This window comes from Ornithorhynchus anatinus, chromosome 5 (assembly GCF_004115215.2).
Source record: "Ornithorhynchus anatinus isolate Pmale09 chromosome 5, mOrnAna1.pri.v4, whole genome shotgun sequence".
NCBI lineage: Eukaryota > Metazoa > Chordata > Mammalia > Monotremata > Ornithorhynchidae > Ornithorhynchus > Ornithorhynchus anatinus.
Window position 1 is genome coordinate 14,778,231 of NC_041732.1, and position 20,065 is coordinate 14,798,295.

Sequence of the window (20,065 nt, forward strand, 5' to 3'; positions counted from 1 at the left end):
CTCCCGGGCCTGTGTGCTTATCCACTGGGCCACGCTAATTCTCCCGGGTCATTTGGGGGCTGGAGCAGAGGCCCAAACTCCAGACCCGTCTGCCACCTCTGGGCTGTCTGCTCACCTGGCACTTTACATTTGGAAGCTCAGGGAATGTCGGGGGCCGCCTAAGAAGTTTACCAGTGTGGAATATCAGAGATGGGGAGGTACGGGGAACCAGACAACATTCGGAGCCTCAGCGTTGGAAAGATTCAGTTGGAGGCAGAGGAAAGACCCCCATTTTTTTCCCAAAGGAGGGAGGGCACTGGGTTCTTCACTCATTTCACCCCAACTCAGATCCTCAGGCCCAGGACGATGCCAAAGGGCCTCTTCCGCCCACCAGAAATGCCCAGGGATACCACTCTCCTCCTGTCCTCCAGCTCTAGGCAGCGACGGTCTTCACGCTTCAGTACGATCTTCGAGCCAGGTAATGCCGCTCGCTAAAGAGCTCAAGAGAGACTGCAACAACATTTCAGGAAGACTCACAGTGGCCTGGGAGGTAGGTAGTGGCAGGGGTTACCCAAAGGAAACGGAGGCATGGAGAAGATAAGTCACTAGCCCAGCCCCATAAGCTGTTGGGAACGAGCTGGAGGTTGGAAACAGCTCCTGACTACATTGGTTTTGGATTCTCCCTTGCCTTCCCGCAGGAACCCGACCCAGTGGGGTATGTTTGGATCCTGACATACGGGGCCCAGAAAGAGGAGAACAGGGAGTTCCCAGCCTGGTGTCCAATGGGAGGGCAAAGCTGGAGGCCAAAGCATTCTCTTCCTCCCCACTGCTTTTCTCTCCCCTCTGATCGGGATGGATTTGTGAGTGAACCCGAAACATCCCAGCAGCAGCCGAAAGCTAAAGCCTCAGCTGCCTCAGGCCTGCGCGGTCTGACCGAGGCCTTGTCAGACAGATAGCTCTGCCTCTCCTAGCTCGGACCCTTCGCCAGGCAGAAAGGGGGAGGTGGGTATGAGGGAAGGGCATGAGGGCCAACTACTCTCCTCTCCCCAAGTTACTAAAGGGGCCCAGGGCCAGAGTGGTGAAAACCGACGCACTAGGGCTCAGGCGAGGCAGGGTGAGGGGAGCCGAAGGAGACCCCTCTACATCTTCCCGGGGCAGGCATCCTGATGGATCTTTGGAGTGTGTCCAACTGCCCTGGGGGGTCATCCAACCCTTTCTGAGAGATCTAAGGGGGAACCAAAGGAAATTATGAGTGATGCAGATGTGGGACGTTGTCTTTTCTCAGAAGGTGCTTTTTTTCTCTGAGGTAGAATGCCAGTCGAAGGCTGTGGCGACAGAAATGAATCCGGCAGTTGCGGCCCCGGTTAACCCTCCCCTTACCCAGAGTTCTTAGAGCTGGGCGACTTTCTGACCGGGAATAGTGTGACTTGACTGATGCTGTGGCATCTGTCAAGAGCTGGGAAAGGGCCGTTGCCCCCTAACGATTGTCCGGGAAGTCGGGGGATGACACCTCCATCTCCCTCTGGCTGCAGGCCAGAACTCGACCCCACAGCCCAGGGACAGACACAAGGCCACGCTCAATGCCCTGACCCTAGCTCTGTCTGTAGCAGCAACCCCAGAGATGAGAGTCACCTTCTTCCGTTCCCCCGGGATCCTCTGATGGCAACAGGGCTGGGCCTACTTTCATCCTAGAACCCCAATCAACCCTCCCGTCTGGCCTCCCACAGGGCGAGAAGAGCCACAAGAAACCAATTGAAACGATGCACCAAGCTCACCCACTGGCCCCTCCGCTTTCGATGGTGGAGGGCAGCTGTTCGGAGGCACTCGATCTTACCCCAGCTGCTCTTGCCCTCCTCTACAGACCTGTGCCAGCCCACTCTCTGGCAGCGAGGCCAGTTGGGCGGAAAATCATTATTATTATCATCATCATCATTACCTTTATTAATAATGAATATAATAATAACACCGCTCCTTGGAGTTCTCTCTCCACTGGGCTCTCAGGTACGTGCCTGCCACCGTCTCACGGGCCAGGGAGTAGAGGAAGGGCTTGAGGTCAGTGTCCACAGTGGCGAACCTTTGAGCCTTTGCAGCTTTCCTCATGGGACATTACCCACCTTCTGCTTTGGCCAGCCTCTGGCCCAGGGGAAACGGGGCCCAACTGGAGACCTGTGCTAGGCACAACCCATGCCCGACCCCTGGCCAGCTGTGTGTGCTATTGGGGGGACAGTAGGGGCTGCCCAGGGAACTGACCATTGACCTCAGGCAATACGGACCTTGGATGGGGGTAGGAGCATAGGCACCGTTAGCTCACGTTCCACGTGACAGGCCTCCGACTAACCCGAGGATAAGCCAGCTCACGGGCCTCCTCCCCAAGTAGGAAGAGAAATGGAATCGACGGGTCGACTTGCCCATCCGAGCGTGTGAGGGCCGAGGGGGCTACTTGGCTCCGGGCTCGAGGGCTGTGCTGAGTGACTTGCGGCTGGCGTCCACCTCATATGGCCCCGAGGCCTCCATCGCTGTCTGGGGAGGCCCGGGATGGTTCGGGGGCATCAGTCGTCCAGGTGCTGTTCTTCCCAGGTGGAGGTGGGGATGGCGCTGTATGGGTCCATGATGACCTTGGCGCAGCGGATGATCATCACCACAAGGAAGAGGCACAGGAAGACAAAACAAGCCAGCGTCAGGCCCTTGTCCACATCCATTAACACGGGCTCGGCAGTTGGCTCTTCCATCGCTGGGGCATCCGACAGGTACCATCCTCCTCCTCCTCCTCCTTCTCCTCCTGCAAGGAAGGACCACAGAGGCACTGTCCATGCCCTATGCCCCCATCTCTTCCTTCCCCAGCCGAGACCCCGGGGTGGGGGGCCGGTGTGGTGGGACCCGTGAGACCACCAGACTTAGTGCCCATGCTCAGGGAGGTAGGGGGTCTCGGGCAGCATGGGGGGTTCAGAGAAGAAGGGCATGAGGAGGAGCAGACAAGTAACTGTGGGGAGAGGGGCATCCCTTTTTTTTAATGGTATTTAGTAAGCCCTTACTGTATGTCAAACACTGGGGTAGGTACAAATTAATTAGGTCAGACATGGTCCCTGTCCCCCATGGGGCTAGCAGTAGGAGGGAGAACAGATCTCCCCATGTTCTAGTTGAGAAAGGCACAGAGAAATGAAGCGACTTACCCAAGGTCCCCCGACAAGCAATCGACAGAGCAGGGATTAGAACCCAGGCCCATACTCTACCCACTAGATCGAGCTGCTTCTTGCTTGGAGAACCTTGCAGGGGTTTCTAAGTCTCACCTCCAGTCTGGAGGGGTGGCAGAAGGGGCAAGGTGGAGAGGCGTTGTGACTGGGAGGTGAATCGGGAAGTGGAGTGGCCAGGCGACTACCCTGGGAGAGGGGAGAGGCCACGTGGGCTGGCCCTAGCCTTGGATCTTGCAGAGGCGTGGCCAGCTGCCTGAACTCCGCTGTAGCCATGGCCCCGCTGCTCATCTGGCCTCTCCCCACCTCCCCCGAATTTACAACTGCACCTCCTACCTGTTTTCAAAGTCCTTATGGCAGGCAGGGAGGGGGGGCTGAAATGACCCTCCCCAAGAACACATGGATGCCCAGTAGACAAGTATCAGCTGAGGGATAGCCCGGCCTAGTTGATAGAGCCCAAGTCTGGGAATCAGAAGGACCCGGTTCTAGTCCCGGCTTCGCCACTCGACTGCCGTGTGACCTTGGGCAATTCACTTTGCTTCTCTGCGCCTCAGTGACCTCATCTGTCAGATGGAGATTAGGCCTATGAGCCCCATGGGAGACAGGGACTGTGTGCAACCCAATTAGCTTGTACCTACCCCAGTGCTTAGAACTGTGCCGGGCATATAGTAAGCACTTTACAAATTTATTGCTATCTTGATTCAATTTATTGCTATTGTTCTTGTCTGTCCGTCTCCCCCGATTAGACTGTAAGCCCGTCAAAGGGCAGGGACTGTCTCTATCTGTTACCAATTTGTAGATTCCAAGCGTTTAGTACAGTGCTCTGCACATAGTAAGCACTCAATAAATACTATTGAATGAATGAATGAACATAAATAAATAAAAAATAGTTTAAAGGGCCTCGGCAACAGCTGGGACCCCTTTCCAGGCCTCTCTCCCCCTCCCCAGCACCCTCTCGACCCATGCTCCTCTGAACACCAGCCTCAGGCTCCTCCAAGGGACAACAGGCAGGTAGTCTGGTCATCCTTTGCAGGACAGGCCCGGGAGGTGAGGATCCAAAACCCCAGTTCCGCTGGCTCTCCCACCCAATCCCAGGTAGTGGTCTCCTGCTGGGCACCTGTGGAGATGGAGAGGTTCAGGGTCCAGGAGGCGAAGGGGCCGCCCTCGGGGGGCCTGGCATTGCCCGGCTGGGACCACGGGCCTCCGGGGCTCGCTTGGGCCTCATTTTCTGGCCCGGCCGGGACCGGTGGAGAGCTTCCTAGGGTTAAAACAATCAGAACACATCACTCGCCAGACAGGGAAAGGGTTCTTCCCTAGGTCACCCAAGCAGACGGAGCTCTGCATCCTGACCCTCCCCTCCCAACCACCGAACAAATGTATGTATCTGACGCGGGGGCTTCATCCCCCAGAGCTAGCCCTGCCTTCCTCAGAGATTGACCAGACCTCCTGGGGGCCTCCAGCCCATTCACTCAGTCATTCAATCATTCAATCATTCAATTTTATTTACTGAGTGTTTGCTGTGTGCAGAGCACTGTACTAAGCGCTTGGAATGTACAATTCGTCAACAGAGACAATCCCTGCCCAACAATGGGCTCACAGTCTAAAAATCGTATTTATCGAGGCCTTACTGTGTGCAAAGCACTGTCATAAGCATTTGGGAGAGAACAATATGTAGCAGACACAATCCCTGCATGCAGTGAGCTTACAGTCTATAGGGAGACACAGACATTAATATAAATGAATAAAAAGTAAAATAAATAGTAATAATAAAAATAGAGAATAAATTAGAAGCAGCATGGCCTAAGGTAATGGAAAGATTGCAGACCTGGGAGTCAGGGGACCTGGTTTCTAATTCTGGCTCCACCACATGTCTGCTGGATGACCTTGGGCAAGTCACTTAACCTCTCTGTGCCTCAGTTACCTCATCTGTAAAATGAAGATCAAAACTGTGAGCCCCATGTGGGACAGGGACTGTGTCCAACCTAATTATCTTGTATCTACCCCAGCGCTTAGAACAGACCCTGGCATATAGTATGTGCTTAACAAAATACCACAGTCACTGTTAACAATTATTATTAATAATAACAATGAATAAATCACAGACAAATGATGGGTCCCTACACAGATCAACTCACCCCTAAGAAGGGTAATCAATCAATGGTATTTATTGAATGCTTACTATGTACAGAGCACTATTCTAAGTTTTTGGGGGAGTACAATGTAATTGAGTTGGTAGACATGTTCCCTGCTCTCGGGGTGCTTAATAATAATAATAATTGTCATATTTGTTAAGTGCTTACTATGTTCCAGGAACTCTACTAAGCGCTGGGTAAATAAATGCAAATTGGATTGGACACAATCCCTGTGCCTTGTGAGGCTCACAGTCTTAATCCCTATTTTACAGATGAGGTAACTGAGGTCCAGAGAAGTGAAGAGTTGCCCAAGGTCACACAGCAGGTAAGTAGCAGAGCTGGGATTAGAACCCATGACCTTCTGACTCCCAGGCCTGTGATCTATCCACTACGCCATGCTGCTTCTTCTATAATAACAGTATGTGTTAAGTGTTTATTGTGTGCCAGGCACCCAACTAAGCACTGGCATAGATACAAGCAAATCGGGTTAGATACTGTTCCTGTCCTATGTGGGGTTTACAGTCTCAATCCCCATTTTCCAGAAGAGGGAACTGAGGCCCGGAAAACTGAACTGTCTTGCCCAGGTCACACAGCAGTCAAGTGGCAGTGTCAGGCTTAAAGCCCATGACCTTCTGACTCCGAGGCCCATGCTCTATCCACTCTGCCATGCTGCTTCTAGGATATCCACTTGTGGTTATCCTGGAGGCAAGAGGAAATGCAAGACTGTAGTGAGGGCTACAAGGTAGGTTTAGAAGTCATCGGCATAGATGCCTAACTAAAACCATAGGAATGGATTAACTCCCCACAGGAGTGAATGTAAAGGGAAAAGACAAGGGAAGGCAGAAAGTGACCTCCTCTTCTACTACAACCTTCCCCATACACTTTGCTCTTATGCAGACTTACAGTCAGTTGTGTGACTTTGGGCAAGTCACTTCTCTGTGCCTCAGGTACCTCATCTGTAAAATGGGGATTTTAAGTCTGTGAGCCTCACAAGGAACAGGGATTGTGTCCAATCCAATTTGCATTTATTTACCCCAGCGCTTAGTAGAGTTCCTGGATCATAGTAAGCTAATGTTACTTAGCTTACTATGTGAGACAACCTAATTGGCCTTGTATCTATCCCAGCACTTGCATTAGTGCTTGGCACATAGTAAGCGCTTAACAAACAGCATTATTATTACTACTCACTGGACCTGAATTTTGTCTCTCTTGCCATGAACCATTTGTTAACGCCCTCTCCTCCTTGGACCACCCTCTTTTTTTTATGGTATTTGTTAAGCGCTTACTATGTGCCAGACACTGTTCTAAGCACGGGGGTAGATACAAGCTAATAGGGTTAGACACAGTCCCTGTCACACAGGGAGCTCACGGTCTTTATCCCCATTTCTCAGATGTGGTAGCTGAGGCATGAGAAATGAAGAGACTTGCCCAAGGTCCCACAGAAGACAAGTTGTGGATCTGGGATTAGAACCCAGGTCCTTCTGACTCCCAGGCCTGGGGTCTCTCCACTAGGCAACGCTGCTTCTCTCTTCCTCCACATCTGGCAGGCCACTACTCTCCCTATCTTCAAAACCCTACTAAAATCATGTGTCTGTTTGTTGTTGTAGTCTCCCAAGCGCTTAGCATAGTGCTTTGCATACAATAAATACCATTGAGTGAATGAATGAATCTATTTTATGAAGCCTTACCTGATTAATGTTCGAATCCTCTCTCTATTTCGGCTCCTACTGCATCTGCAATGTACTTGAGTCCTCACGCCTTAAGCACATAAGAACTCACCCCGCTTCCTCCCCTAACAATATTTTGTCTTGTCTTATGCTGTCAGGTCGTGTCCGACCCTTAGCAACACCATGGACATATCTCTCCCCCAACACCCGACCTACATCAGCAATCGTTCCGGTAGTGGATCCATACTTTGTACAGATCTTTAAAGTACAGATCTCTAAACTGGGTTGCTATCCCTGCTGATTGATTTCAATGTCTGTTAGCCTGGAATTCCCTCCCCCTCCACATATGCCAGATCACCACTGTCTCCACCTTCAAAGCATTACTAAGGTCACACCTTCTCCGAGAGGCCTTCCCTGTTTAAACCCTCTTTTCCCTGGCTCACTCCCCTTCTGCGACATCTATGTGCTTCAATTTGTGACCTTTGAGCAGTTGGTATTTTCCCCACTCCCAACCCCACAACACTTACGTACATATCTTGGACTTATATATTATAAATTATTTATTCTTCTTAATGTCTGTCTACCCCTCTAGACTGTAAACTTATTATGGGCAGGGAATATGTCTGCTAATTCTGCTGTATTTTACTCTCCAAGCGCTTAGTAAAGTACAGCTAGTTTGTGAGCTCCTTTAAAGGTAGGGATTGTGTCTTTTACTGGATCATTCTCTCTCAAATGCTTAGTACAGTGAACAGCACAGAGTAAGCCCTTCATAAATACCATTGATCTTTGGATTGATTGGATGAGAGGAGGAGGGCAAATAGCTGATGAAAGAGACTGAGAAGAGCCAGCCAGACATAAGACGAGAACCAGAAGAGAGCTGTCGGTAAAACAAGGTTAGACAGTGTTCCCAGGAGAAAGAAGCTGTCCACATCATCAGAGTCAAATGCAAGGTCGAGACTCCATTAGATTGGTAATAGAAGTAGGGTTAGCAGTTCTTATAGGAATAATAATGGCATCTATTGAATGCCTACTGAATGCAGAGCCTTCTACAAAGTGCTTAGAAAGAATGAGAGAAGTATAAGATACATTCTCTGGCCACAAGAAGCTGAGATTCCTCCTTCATATATGACAGACCATCACTCTCCCCCACCTTCAAAGTCTCATTCAAAAATCACATCTTCTTCACGAAGCTTGCCCTTATTAAGACCTCATGCCCTTATTCATTCTCCTTTCTGCATCGACTTTGCACTTGGATCTGTACCCTTTCAGGCCTCGATAATAATAATAATTGCAATGATGGTATTTGTTAAGCGCTTATTAAGTACCAGGCACTGTGCTAAGCTCTGGGGAGGATACGAGCAAATAGAGTTGGACACAGTCCCTCTCCCATGTGGAGCTTGCAGTCTCAATCCCCATTTTACAGATGAGGGAATTGAGGCACGGAGAAGAGAAGAGACTTGCTCAAGGTCACGCGGCAGACAAGTGGTGGGGCTGGGATTAGAACCCATGAGCTTCTGACTCCTAGGACTCTACCTCACGCTGCTTCTCTACACCATGTTCTCTTCATCGCACCCTAAGCCCCACAACACTTATGTATGTATTCATAATTTATTTTAATGTCTGTCTCCCCCTCTGGACTGTAAGCTCCTGATGGGCAGGGAATATATCTAAAAACTCCACTGGTGTTGTACTTTCCCAAATGCTTAGTACAACGCTCCGCAAGCAGTAAGTTCTCAGTACATACCATCGATTGCCTGATGGAGATCACTGGCGAATTTGAAGAGGGCAGTCTCAATGGAGAGTGGAAAAGGGTGGAAACCAGATGTAGGAGGTAAAGAAATTGTTCTGGTCACCCCCTGGGTAATGGGCATCCTGTGTGTCCCGTGATACTAATTTGCAAACATTAGGCATTTTCTCTCACATTCTCACCATAACTCTCCCCCTCTTCAAAACCCTTCTGAAATCACATTTCTGATAGGGTGGTTGATACATAAGGTTTTGGGGTGTTTGGGTGGATGATAATAAAAGATGAGCAGAAAGTACAGGTTGGGTTGCTGCTGGCAACGGCAAGAGAGTAAAGGTAATCATCTTTGAGCTTAATAGATCATGAAAAGCAAGCATAATAGGGTGAAGGAGTAAAGAATAGTGGAGATTGTCTTAAAGAACAACGGAGGATTATGTCCAGCACAAATGAACCCTAAGGACAGCAACTTCAAAAAAGCAAGCAAACAAATAAAGAGTGGGGAAAAAGTTGGATAAGGGGGGTTATGAAGAGGATTAGATCACAAAGCAGAATCTGTGAAAAGGGTAGAGGGAGACAGGAAGACGAAATCCATGAGAAGGGGAAGAGGAAACCACATCCGTCTTCTCCTCATGTGATCGACTCCCACAGAAGCTCAGGAGACAGGTCAGAGGTGAAACCCAAGGGCGGAAGCAGGGAAGAGCGTGGGATGTTGGAGAAGGTGAAAGGGGCTTGTGGTGCCGTGATCTCGGAACTGAGGATCAGAGACCACTGCTCAGTAGCAGTGTGGGATGACCAGGCAGGCCTGTATCTGGTAAATTGCATTGCCTTGGTCCTCTCAAAGTGTTTGTTCCTTCTTGGAGTCATAATTATCTTGGACCCATGGGTGGGCTTTGGTGGGGGTATTTCTCTGACAGGATGTTTTCAACAGAGGGCAGCTGTCGGCAACAATCTCATTAGGATGCTTTCCCTGAATAAGTTCTTGTCTCCCTACAGTGTCTTGTCATTCATTCATTTAATCATATTTACTGAGTGCTTACTGCATGCAGAGAGCACTGTACTAAGCCCTTGAAAAAGTACAATTCAGCAACAAATAGAGACAATCCCTACCCAACAATGGGGGGGGAGACAGACATCAAAACAAGTAAAGAGGCATCAATAGTATCAATATAAATAAATAGAATTATAGATATATACACATCATTAATAAAATGAATGGAATAATAAATATGCACATATATACACAAGTGCTGTGGGGTGGGAAGGGGGTAGAGCAGAGGGAGGGAGTCGTGGCGATGGGGAGGGGAGGAGGAGCGGAGGAAAAGGGGGGCTCAGTTTGGGAAGGCAGCTCAGTCTGGGAAGGCCTTCTGGAGGAGGTGAGCTCTCAGTAAGCCTTTGAAGGGGACAAGTGAGCTAGTTTGGTGGATGTGAGGAGGGAGGGCATTCCAGGCCAGAGATAGGACATCGACTAGGGGTTGACGGCAGGACAGGTAAGAACGAGGCACAATGAGGAGGTTAGTGGCGGCAGAGGAGCGGACTGTGTGGGTGGGGTTGAAGAAGGAGAGAAAGGAGATGAGGTAGGAGGGAGCTAGGTGATGGAAAGCTCTGAAGCCAATAGCGAGGAGTTTTTGCTTGTGTGTGACCTTGGGCAAATCACTCACTTCTCTGTGCCTCAGTTACCTCATCTTCTAGGCTGTCAGCTCACTGTGGGGAGGGACTGCCTCTTGATCATCTGTAAAACGGGGATTATGACTGTGAGCCCCATGTGGGACCTGGACTATATCCAACCTGATTAGCCTGGTATCTTGCCAGGCACTGTTCTAAGTGCTGGGATCGATAGAAGCTACTCAGGTTGGACACAGTCCCTATCCCCTATGGGGCTCAGAGTCTTAATCCCTATTTTACAGATAGGGGTAACTGAGGCACAGAGAAGTGAGGTGACTTGCCCAGGGTCACACAGCAGACAAGTGGTGAAGCTGTGGGATCAGAACCCACATCCTCTGACTTCCACGCCATGACCATGCTACCATGGTTCTACTGGTCACAAGATGTTCATCATGCCAGTTCCCCCACCCTCCTTCTCCTGGGGGCACAAGCCAGGACCAAGGAGGTTGCCGGCTTGAATGAGAAGCAGCAGATTTGGCAGAAAAGGGAGGCTATCCTCCCAAGGACTCAGGCCACTAAGTCAGGCCCAGGGTGACGATGATGATGACTGTGGTATTTGTTAAGTGCTTACTATGTGCCAGGTAATTTATTAAGTACTGAGGTAAATACAGGATAATTGGATTGGACACTGTCCCTGTCCCCCAAAGGGCTCACAGTCTTAATCCCCATTTTACAGATGAGGTAACTGAGGCCCAGTGAAGTGATTTGCCCAAGGTCACACAGCAGACAAGTGGTGAAGCCAGGGTTAGAACCCAGGTCCTCTGACTCCCAGGCCCGGGCTCTTTCCACTAGGCCACACTACTTCTGATGGTGCTACCCTTCCCTGCTCCCCTACCTCCTTCATTAAAACTGGCCCCTACCCAGCTGGGTGGGGTACAACAGGAGAAGAGACTTTTGCATCCACTCCGCCCCGCCTCCCTGCCCCCCTCACCCTCCCAGCCCCGGGGCGCCATACAAGAAGCAGTGTGGCCTAATGGAAAAGCACAGGCCAAGGAGTCAGAAGACCTGGGTTCTAATTCTGACTATGCCAATTATTATTATGCTATTTGTTAAGTGCTTACTCCCTTCTCAGGATGGTACCTGGAGGGTTTCTAGTACCCTACCAGTTCTGGGAGGGAGAGTGAAGCAGAGGCTTATCCATTCCACTCCTAGCTAAGGCAGCAGCTAATGAGTGGAAGCCAATCTGCTACAAGTCAAGATTCACCTGTGCTGGGCAGCAGAGGCATGGAAGGGAGCCGAGGGCAGAGACTCAAGATGACTGCGTGGAAGAAGGTAGTGGTAAATTATTTCTGTATTTTCACTAAGCAAACTTTTATGGGTGCACTACCAGAATGATTGCAAATGGAGGTGGGGCATTCTGGGAGAGATGTAGAGCTATGGGTCAGAATCAACTAGACCAAACAAATGCTTACTATGTGTCAAGAGCTGTACTAAGTACTGGGGAAGATAAAAGTTAATCAGGTTGGACTCAGTCTCTGTACCACGTGGAGTTCACAGTCTAATCATATTGGTGATAATTATGGTATTTGTTAAGTGCTTACTATGGGCCAGGCAGTATATTAAGAGGCACAAACAAATGGGATTAGACACAGTCCCTGTCCCATGTGGGACTCACAGTCTCAATCCCCATTTTACAGATGAGGTAACTGAGACACAGATGAGTTAAGTGGCTTGCCCAAGTTACACAGCAGACAAGTGGGAGAGTCAGAAGTAGAGCCCATGACCTGAGTTCCAGGCCCGTGCTTTATGGACAGGTATTGAATCCCCATATTACAGGTTAGGAAACTGAACCACAAAGGAGCTAAGTGACTTGTCCAAGGTCATACAGCAGACCCGTGGCAAAGCTGGGATTAGAATCCAAGTCTTCTGACTCTTAGGCCCGTGCTCTTTCTGCTAGGTCACTCTACTCCTTCATGCTTGCCTTTCATTCATTCATTCAATCATTTATTGAGTGCTTACTGTGTGCAGAGCACTATACTAAGCGCTTGGAATGTTCATTTCGGCAACAGAGACATTCCCTACCCAGCAATGGGCTCACACTCTAGAAGGGGGAGACAGACAGCAAAACAAAGCAAGTAGACAGGCATCAATACCATCAAAATACATAAATAGAATCATAGATATATACACATCATTAATAAAATAGAGTAATAAATATGTAAAAATATAGACAAGTGCTGTGGGGAGGGAAGGGGGTAGAGCAGAGGGAGGGAGTAGGGGGAATGAGGAGGGGAAGAAGGGCAAAGGGAAAGGGAGGGCTCAGTCTGGGAAGGCCTCCTGGAGGAGGTGAGCTTTCAGTAGAGCTTTGATGAGGGGAAGAGAGATTGGTGGATGTGAGGAGGGAGGGCGTTCCAGGTCAGAGGTAGGACGTGGGCTAGGGGTCGACGGCGGGACAGTAGAGAATGAGGAACCGTGAGGAGGTTAGCAGCAGCCGAGCGGAGTGTGCGAGCTGGGCTATAGAAGGAGAGAAGGGAGATGAGGTAGGAGGGGGCCAGGTGATGGAGAGCTTTAAAGCCAAGGGTGAGGAGCTTTTGCTTCATGTGAAGGTTGATAGGCAACCACTGGAGATTTTTGAGGAGGAGAGTGACATGCTCAGAGCGTTTCTATAGAAAAATAATCTGGGCAGTGGAGTGAAGCATGGACTGGAGAGGGGAGAGACAGGAGGATGGGAGATCAGGGAGGAGACTGATGCAATAATCCAGTCAGGATATTATGGTTGCCTGCTTGTATCTACACCAAAATTATAAATTTTAAATATATATGCTTAAGTATTGTATAAATCTTCAGTTTGGGGGGAAGCTTGATGCCCTATGGCCACCAAAAGCCCTTTATGGTACAGGGACTCTATCCCCAACCTGTTTACCAGATATCTACCCCAGCGCTTAATAGAAAAACTGGCAGAGAGGAGGCACTCGACAAATACCACAATTATTATTATTACATATGTATCTTCATTTTTTATGGTATTTGTTAAGCCTGGCACATAGTAAGCACTTAACAAATATTTAAAAAAACCCAAATAGTAATAGTTATAACGATGATGGTATTCGTTGAGCGCTTACTATGGACCAAGCACTGTTCTAAATGCTGGAGTAGATACAAGGTAATCAGGTTGTCCCACGGGGGGCTCACAGTCTTAATCCCCATTTTACAGATGAGGTAACTGAGGCACAGAGAAGTTAAGTGACTTGCCCAAAGTCACACACAGCTGGCAAATGGAGGAGCCAGGATTAGGACCCACGACCTCTGACTCCCAAGCCTGTGCTCTTTCCACTGAGCCGCAGCTGCTTATCCTGAAAACGCTTCTTCCCAAAACGGGACAACCTCTAGACCGTGAGTTCATCATAGGCAGGGAACGTGTCTACCAACTCTGTTAAATCTGTTTGTACAGTGCTCTGCACACAGTAAGCGCTCAATAAATCGATTGATTGATGGATGACCTTCTTGCCTGCCCAACGGGGCCGGGACTGTGCATCTCATATTGGCCCTTTCAACCTTTCTACTCATTTGTGTCATCTTCTAATATGAAGGACAACTATATTCTGTCTGGATCCTCATGATTAAAGCCGGGCTCTCTAACATCACTAACTTTCTCCTCTCCAACCCAAGCTTCTTTCTCTAGTCAATGAATTTATTCAGTGCTTTCTTGAACCGCCTATGTTTCTGGCTGCAAAGCTTCCTGCCAGAAAGTCTTCCCACGTGTTCGTCTGCAGCTGGGCTGCTTGTTTGGAATTTTGATGGTGCAAGATGTATTTAGGAGAGTGTCATCGTAGGATTAACTTCTTGCCTGCTGATGATGCTGAAGGTATTTGTTAAGTGTTAAGTTAAGTCCCAGGCACTGTTCTTAGAGCTGAGATACATACAAGCTAATCAGGTTGGGCACCATCCATGTCCCACATGGGGCTCACAGTCTTAATCCCCATCTTACAGATGGGGTAACTGCAGCCCAGAGAAGTGAAGTGACTTGCCTAGGGTCACACAGCAAACAAGTGGCGGAGGCAGGATTAGAACCCAGGTCCTTCTGACTCCCAAGCACTTAGTACAGAGAAGCAGTGTGGCTCAGTGGAAAGAGCCCAGGTTTGGAAGTCAGAGGTCATGGGTTCGAATCCCTACTCTGCCACTTGTCAGCTGTGTGACTGTGGGCAAGTCACTTAACTTCTCTGTGCCTCAGTTCCCTCATCTGTAAAATGGGGATTAAAACTGTGAGCCTCACGTGGGACAACCTGATTACCCTGTATCTACCCCAGCGCTTAGAACAGTGCTCTGCACATAGTAAGCACTTAACAAATACCAACATTATTATTATTACAGTACTCTGCACATAGTAAGCGCTCAATAAATATGACGTATTGATTATCTGGATCTGAATTACCACTAAGCTGACAATAGGTGGCAACACCATATTCAGTGTCCATGGCAGCCTGCCCTTAACCAATTTTCCAAAACTCGGAATTCCAAAGTAGCCTTGATTGGCCTTGCAATGCTAATAATAATAATAATAATAATATATGTTAAGCATTTACTCTGTGCCAAGCACTGTACTAAGTGCTGGGGTAGATACAAGATAATCAGGTTGGACATACTCCTTTTTTTTAAAAAAATGGTATATGTTGATTCAGTTGTACTTACTGTGGGGTTACTTTGTGCAAAGCACTGTATTAAGCACTTGGGAGAGTACAATATAACAATAAGCAGACACATTCCCTGCCCACAATGAGCTTTATGGGATTTGTTAAGCTCTTACTGGGTACCAGGCATTGTTCTAAGCTCTGGCATGGATACAAGCTTAATAATAATAATAATAATGATATTTGTTAAGCGCTTACTATATGCCAAGAACTGTTCTAAGTGCTGGAATCAGGTGGGACATAGTTCCTGTCCCACATGGGGTTCATAGTTTTAATCCTTATTAAGGGTGAGATAATTGAGGCCCAGAGAAGTGAAGTATCTTGCCCAAGGTCATCCGGCAGACAAGTAGTGAGCTGGGACTAGAACCCACTACCTTCTAACTTCCAGGCCCAGGCTTTTTCCTCTACACCATGCTGCTTCCTATGCTCTCGGTACTTCTGGGCTCTGTTTCTACTCCAGTTGTTTCATCAGGTAACTAGCCACAGTATTTTTTTTAATGGTATTTATTAAGCTCTTTTTTTGTCAATCATTATACTGAGTCCTGGGGTAGATACAAGCCAATCCGGTTGGAGACAGTGCCTGGCCCTCATGGGGCCTCACAGTCTTACTCCTCATTTTATAAATGAGGGAACTGAGGCCCAGAAAATAATTAGAATTGTAATAATAATAGTGCCATTTGTTAAGCTCTTACTGTGTGCCAGGCACTGAACTAAGCCCTGGGGTGGACATAAGCAAATCGAGTTGGACCCAGTCCCTGTCCCACATGGGGCTCACAGTCTTTAATTCCCATTTTACAGATGAGAAAACTGAGGCCCAGAGAAGTGAAGTGACTTGCCCAAGGTCACCCAGCAGACAAGTGGAAGAGTTAGGATTAGAACCCACATCCTTCTGACTCCCAGGCCTGTGCTCTATCCACTACGCCATGCCTTGCCCAAGGTCACACAGCAGCCAAGTGCAGAGTTAGAACCCAGGTCCTTCTGACTTCCAGGCCCGTGCTCTATTCATTAGGCCGTGCTGCTTCTCCATTCCAATTTTAGCATCGCCAAGGGTTTCCTATCAATAACCTTGAAACACTATTAGCACTTTAATGAGGAATTATACCTGGGGAGTGTGTATCTGCCAGGCAAAAGAATGAGTAAAATGCCAAGTGAGGAGGAAAGATCTCAGCAGGCCACTCAAGTAGGTTGGGGAAACAATTCTTTTACGGGCAGTGTGTGTGTGCAGCGAAGCATATGTGATAATCATTGTAGTATTTAAGTGCTTACTATGTACCAGGCACTGTACTAAGCACTAGGGTGGATACAGCAAATCGGGTTGGACACAGTCCCTGTCTCTGCCACTTGTCAGCCGTGTGACTTTGGGCAAGGCACTTGACTTCTCTTGGCCTCAGTTACCTCATCTGTAAAATGGGGATTAAGACTAGGAGCCCCACATGGCACTACCCTAGTGCTTAGAACAGTGCTTGGCAGATAGTAAGTGCTTAACAAATGCCATCATCATTATTATTATTATCATCAATCCCCATTTTACTGATGAGGTAACCGAGGCCCAGAGAAGCGAAATGACTTGCTCAAGGTCACATCGCAAAGAAGTGGCCGAGCGGAGATCAGAACCCATGACCTTGTCACTCCCAGCCCCGTGCTCTATCCGCCACGCCATACTGCTTCTTAGTAGATAGGATTCTAGGTAGAAGAGGGCTATCAAAACTCTGAGGGGAAGCTGCAGTTGGTGTTTTGTGATATATCATCTCAGGACGCTTCCCAGAGGAAGCTCTAATGCTCTATTTTGCTAGAGAACTTGATTAATGAGCCTCTTGTGTTCCTCAGTTCTCTGAAGCACGAGTCACGGTCCCTCGGCTGGGGTGAATGACGTGCATGAAAACTGGATCTATGCAGAAATGCGGCCTTTTGGGAAAGGGGGGTGGTGCTGGCCCCAATTTGAGAAGGTATAGATGCCCCATTGTTGGACTACCTGGATCAGCCTAGTGCTAGAAAGGATCCTGAGTGGGAATTTCCATCTCTGACCTGGATCTGCCTGAGGCAAGGCTAATGCTGGTTGCCAATCCTGGTTAGGGGCAGGGAACGTATCTACCCACTCTGTTGCATTGTACTCTCTCAAATGCTGAGTATGGTGCTCTGTGCCCAATAAATTGAATGATTGCCAAATGTACACCTGGGCAGGGAACCCCATGGGTTTTGGGCAAGGCTTTTGAGCTACATACTCTGGAGGCAGCACTATGGTTTGCCTGATCAATCATTTGATCGTACTTACCGAGCACTTATTGTGTGCAGAATACTGCTAAGCATTTGGGAGAGTACAAGACAACAGTGGGCTTAGTTTGCAGCCCCACTCATCTTTAGACTCTAAGGTCATTGTGGGCAGGGAATGTGTCTGTTCTGTTGTTTTATTGTACTCTCCCCAGCGCTTAGTATAGTGCTCTACACACAGTAAGCACTCAAGAAATACGATTGAATGGTGTTCCTCCATCCCACTCTCACCCCTGGGGAGCATCGTCTTTCCCCAGACTTCAGTTGTCATTCATTCAGTCGAATTTACTGAATACTTACTGTGTGCAGAGCATTGAATTAAGCCCTTGGAAAAGTGCAATACAGCAATAGAGACAAGCCCTGCCCACAACGAGCTCACAGTCAAGGCTTTAGGGTGTTGGGGGAGTAGAGCAAGGGCTCCTTCTTGTTTGCTGGGAAGCAGATATCACTCAACTGTCAATGGAAAGATAGCTCACGAGTGAGTTTCACAGCCCAAATTCACATCTTCACAGGCTCAGTCAAGAGACTCAAAACTGGCCCTCAGATCTCCTAACCAAATAAACCAGTGTCTGATCCTCTTTGATTGGATTGCAACAAAAGCAGGTACATTAATTAGCTCAGCGGGTCAGATTTCTGATTTGATTTTGGTTTTATCTGGAGCAGATGTTGTGCTGGGGCTTCAAATCCACCCCCAATCCCACCAGGAAAGCAGGCCGGGCTTAGAAAAGTTCAGAGGAACAAGGAGAACTTATTAGTTGTAGGGTCAGGCACTACAAGTCTTCTAGACTGTGAGTCCATTGTTGGGTAGGGATTGTCTCTATCTGTTGTCAAATTGTACTTTCCAAGCCCTTAGTACAGTGCTCTGCACTCAGTAAGTGCTCAGTCATTATGATTGAGCTTACAGATGTCATTCTTCTAACACCAATCTATTTACCATGATTCGATCTCAACTCTCTCGCTGTCTACCTCTCACCCACATACTCCACATCCCCTCCCCACAGCACTCGTGTATATTTGTATACATTATTTATTACTCTATTTTATCTATTTTTCTATTTATCTATTTTGATGGTATTGATGCCTTTCTACTTGTTCTGTTTTGCTGTCTCCCCCTTTTAGGCTGTGAGCCCATTGTTGGGCAGGGATTGTCTCTATCTGTTGCCGAACTGTAAATTCCAAGCGCTTTGTACAGTGCTCTGCACACAGAAAGCGCTCAATAAATATGATTGAATGAATGCTCATAATAATAATTATGGTATTTGTTAAGCACTTACTATATGCCAGGCACTGTGCTAAGCACTGGGGTGGATACAAGCAAATCGGATTGAACACAGTCCCTGTCCCTTTTGGGTTCACAGTCTTAATCCCCATTTTATAGGTGAGGGAACTGAGGCACAGAGAAGTGAAGTAACCTATCCAAGGCCACAGAGCAGGCAAGTGGCAGAGCAGGGATTAGAAGCCACGGCCTTCTGACTCCCAAGCCTGTGCTCTATCCACTAGGCCATACTGCTTCCCACATCCTTCCTCTGGCCAGGGTCTCCTTCCCCCTTCATTTCTGAGAGACCACCGCTCTTCCCACTTCAAAGCCCTACCAAAATCACATCTCCTCCAGGAAGCCTACCCTGACTACCCTCTCATCTCCCCTCTATATTCCCCCTTTCTCCAGCATCACTGGCTCCTAAGTACTCCACATTGACCTCCCCAGCACTTACATCCTGATATTCTGCTCCCTGAAATTTATTTTGCTGGCTGGCTCCCCCCTAGGATCTATGATCCTTGTATCGACCCGCTCCATCGTACTCTCCCGAATGTTTAGTGCAGTGCTCTGCACACAGTAAGGGCTCAAGAAATGCAATTGATTTATTGACAGATTTCCCTGAGGCCAGCACTGTCAATCATCCTCATCTCCAAATTCCAAGGGCCGGAATTCCACTTCTCCAACCGACACATCCTCTGCCTTTCTTTTCTTTGGCAGTTGCCATTGCCAGCTCCTCCTGCTCTCCCTGTCGCTCCCGCTAGCTCGCCCCCACTCCTTACTCAGTCCCTTCCTCCCTAACCCCCCCTGCTCCCCCTATCCCCTGCCCCCTGCTCACCTTCTTCTTGCTGCCGCCGGGCTCATTCCCTCCCCGTCTTCTTTCTGTGTGTTCTGTATGCAGCCTCTGCCTCTGCTCTTGCTTCTCTCCAGCAGCATCTTTGCCTTCTCTCTTCGTCAGCCCCAGCAGCTTCCACCGCTCCTGCGCCGGCCCCAGGTTTCTCCACTGGCTGCAGAGCGGAGCTTCCAACCCCCCTGAAATGGGCCCTGGGGAGTGTCATGGCCCGAGGGCTGGTTCTCCCCCACTCAAGGCCAACGGCCAGCCCGCCGGAGCCCACTTGAGACCCCCGGAGCCCTCCAGGGCGTACGGCTCTTCAAGGGACTCAGAGCCCCTCTGAGCTTGGGTGAGCTCTGAGTGGCTGGGCTGGTCGAACCTCAGGATGAAGTCCTAGGGGAGCTCCAGGGAAGCTGCAGTGAATTCCCTGGGAAAATGCTGGGAAGCCCCTGGGGAGCAGCGGGAAAGCTGCAGGGAAGCCCCTGGGAGGCTGCAGTGAATTCCCTGGGAAACTGCAAGGAAGCCTTTGGGAAGCTGCAGTGAAACCCCTGGGCAGCTACAGAGAAGCCCCAGGGAAGACCCTGGGAAGTGGCAGGGAAGCTGCAGGAACACCCCAGGGAATCCCCTGGGAAGCTTCAGGGAAGCCACAGGGAAGTCCTTGGGAAGCTGCAGTGAAGCCCCAGGAAAGCCCCTGGGAAGTTGCAGGGAAG

General features: G+C 49.0%; 1 protein-coding gene across 1 annotated transcript; it reads right to left on the reverse strand.

Moving 5' to 3' along the window:
• Window positions 1-19,616, reverse strand: CTXND1 (cortexin domain containing 1). The gene is made up of 3 exons (XM_029064667.1): window positions 19,362-19,616; window positions 4,285-4,425; window positions 1-2,758 (listed from the first exon to the last, which is right to left on the reverse strand). The coding sequence occupies exon 3, from the start codon at window positions 2,706-2,708 to the stop codon at window positions 2,529-2,531; it is 180 nt and encodes a 59-aa protein (XP_028920500.1). The 5' UTR covers window positions 2,709-2,758; window positions 4,285-4,425; window positions 19,362-19,616; the 3' UTR covers window positions 1-2,528.
• Window positions 19,617-20,065: the final 449 nt, after the last annotated feature.